At 48.9% G+C, this 2,160-nt stretch overlaps 1 protein-coding gene across 1 annotated transcript; it reads right to left on the bottom strand.

Moving 5' to 3' along the window:
* Positions 1 to 163: 163 nt before the first annotated feature.
* Positions 164 to 1,967, bottom strand: LOC21383928 (aspartic proteinase PCS1). Its single transcript, XM_010114905.2, has one exon. It carries the CDS (start codon positions 1,793 to 1,795, stop codon positions 440 to 442), a length of 1,356 nt encoding a protein of 451 aa, XP_010113207.1. The 5' UTR covers positions 1,796 to 1,967; the 3' UTR covers positions 164 to 439.
* Positions 1,968 to 2,160: the final 193 nt, after the last annotated feature.

Below are 2,160 nucleotides of genomic sequence, written 5' to 3' on the forward strand. Positions count from 1 at the left end.
AAAAAAAAAAAAGAAAATGAAATTTAAAAAAAAAAAAGATCTCAAAAAACTATCTGCAACGTTATTTTGTCTCTTTCTGTTCGTTGCCTTGATTTATAATTAGCTATGGATGACTTTAATAGTAAAAGACGATCAAAAAACAAAAGAAACAGCAGATAAGATGTTTTTCTACCAACAACAACAGTTCATTTCCTCGTATATACATTAGTCTCAAAGGTCTCGACATATATCGTACAATGGTACATACAACAATTTTTTCGCTCCTAAACTATCTCGTTGATCCTTAACCGTAGGATCTTCCAGCTACACACCAGTGATATTACTGCCTGTGACGCAGGCCGTCCGATATAAAACGTGCCAAATTGGTGCTATTAGTAAGATTTTTGTCGTCTTATACAGCCGTAGCGAAGTTAACTTATGTGACAATACCATAACGTCCTTACGGTAATCTGCTACAGTCCGCCTTACCGAAGCCAACCCTGCGACCCACCAGATCAAACTCCACCCAGATATTTTGCTGATGGAAGTTCCCTATAATGTTGCTCGCGGCGCCAAGCATGTTGGACCGTCCGATCGCTAAACAGTGGACCCCGCCGCCAACGTCGGCGAGGATCCTCTCCTTTGGCGCCACGATCTCCACCCCCTTCTCGAACTCGAAAGCCATGTCGCCCACCAACCGTCCGATCGCCACCGCGTCGGTTCCTTGGAAACACATGTCCGCCACTCCGCCGTACACGTAGCCCTTCTTGATCCTGGGCCCCACCAGCCTCACGATCTCCTCGCGCACCTTGTTATAAGCCTCGTCCACCAAGAAGGTGAACTCCGAGCCTGAATCGATCATGGTCTGACCCGAACCGCTCGAGTCGGGTCGGAAAACCGTCGCCGGAATATTGAGCCTTCTCGCTCCGATTCTTATGCCCTGCATCGGGAGCGTGAAGGCCAGCGGATCCAGATTCGGCATGCGCTGACTTTGGCGGAAAGTCAACAGGTTAACGTACTTGAACCAACGAGAGTTCGGGTTATTACCCAAGTAAAACGACCCCGTTGGTAAAGACCCGGATTTGGTTTGTCGGCCCCGAGTCGGGACGCAGTAGGAAAACTTGTTGATCTTGGCCTGGGAGGCGAAAGAGAGCCTACCGAGGTTCATTCCCAAAATGCCCTGCGAATCGCTGGGGTCCTTGGCGCAGCCGAGGATAAAAGGAGGGGTAGTTACGGAACGAGAGAAGGTAAATTTCTCCCTGACGAGATTGCCCTCGGCGAAGGTCCCGTCGGCGTAGAAGTAGGAGTAGTGGCAGAGGCGGTTCTGGTCGCAGGAGGTGGGGAGGGTAAAATCGGGAATTCGTGGCTTGCAGACGGGGTGGGAGCAGGGCAAAACGGAGAAAGTGGATGAGAGAGAGGGATCAAACGACGCAGTCGGAGGGGGAGCAACCTTGGGAGCCTTCTTATCGCACTGAATCCAAGACAGCTGGCTTCCGGTATCTAGCACCATCTGCTGGGTCTGCGGCGGCGTCCCGATGGGGAGCGACACGATCAGAGCCATCGAGTACTTAAACAACAGCTTGTAGTTATACGACGCCGTTCGGAGCCTCGGGTTCTGCTTGCGGTTGGCGATAAGAGCCGCCCGGAAAGTTCCAGAACTTTCCGAGCCGGAGGAGCTGTTGTGACGGACGGCGGTGAGAGGGAAGGAAAGGGAGAGGGGAAGAGTAGAACTGTCGTTATTTTCGGCCGCGGAGAGGGAGAGGAAAAGGAAAAGGGAAAGGAAAAGGAAGAGATGCATTTTGCTCTTGACAGCCATTTTTGGACAGAAAGAAGGGAAAGAAGTTGAGAAACGGGTTGTGTTTGTGGGAGTAGTGGGTGAGGAGTAAAGGAGTATTTATACGACGGGAAATGGGGAGGGAAAGAAAAAGGAAGGAGGAGAAGGGGGGCGGAAAAGCCAGAAGAAGTAAAAAGGAGAGTGATGTAAACTGTAAAGAAGGAGGGGACGCGTTTTCTTAATTGAGTAGTTAGGGATGACATTGATGGTACTTAAGTAATTAATTGCATGTTGATTGTTTGAGTGCTTAACGTCCACAGGCTTTGCTCAGTTTTCTCTCTCCTTTTTACGTGCCTTTTACTTATTATTTTCATTATTTTTATCTTTGTTTTTTTTATAAAAAAAAA

Source organism: Morus notabilis, unplaced genomic scaffold, assembly GCF_000414095.1.
Source record: "Morus notabilis unplaced genomic scaffold, ASM41409v2 C11455519, whole genome shotgun sequence".
In the NCBI taxonomy this organism is placed as follows: Eukaryota; Viridiplantae; Streptophyta; class Magnoliopsida; order Rosales; family Moraceae; genus Morus; species Morus notabilis.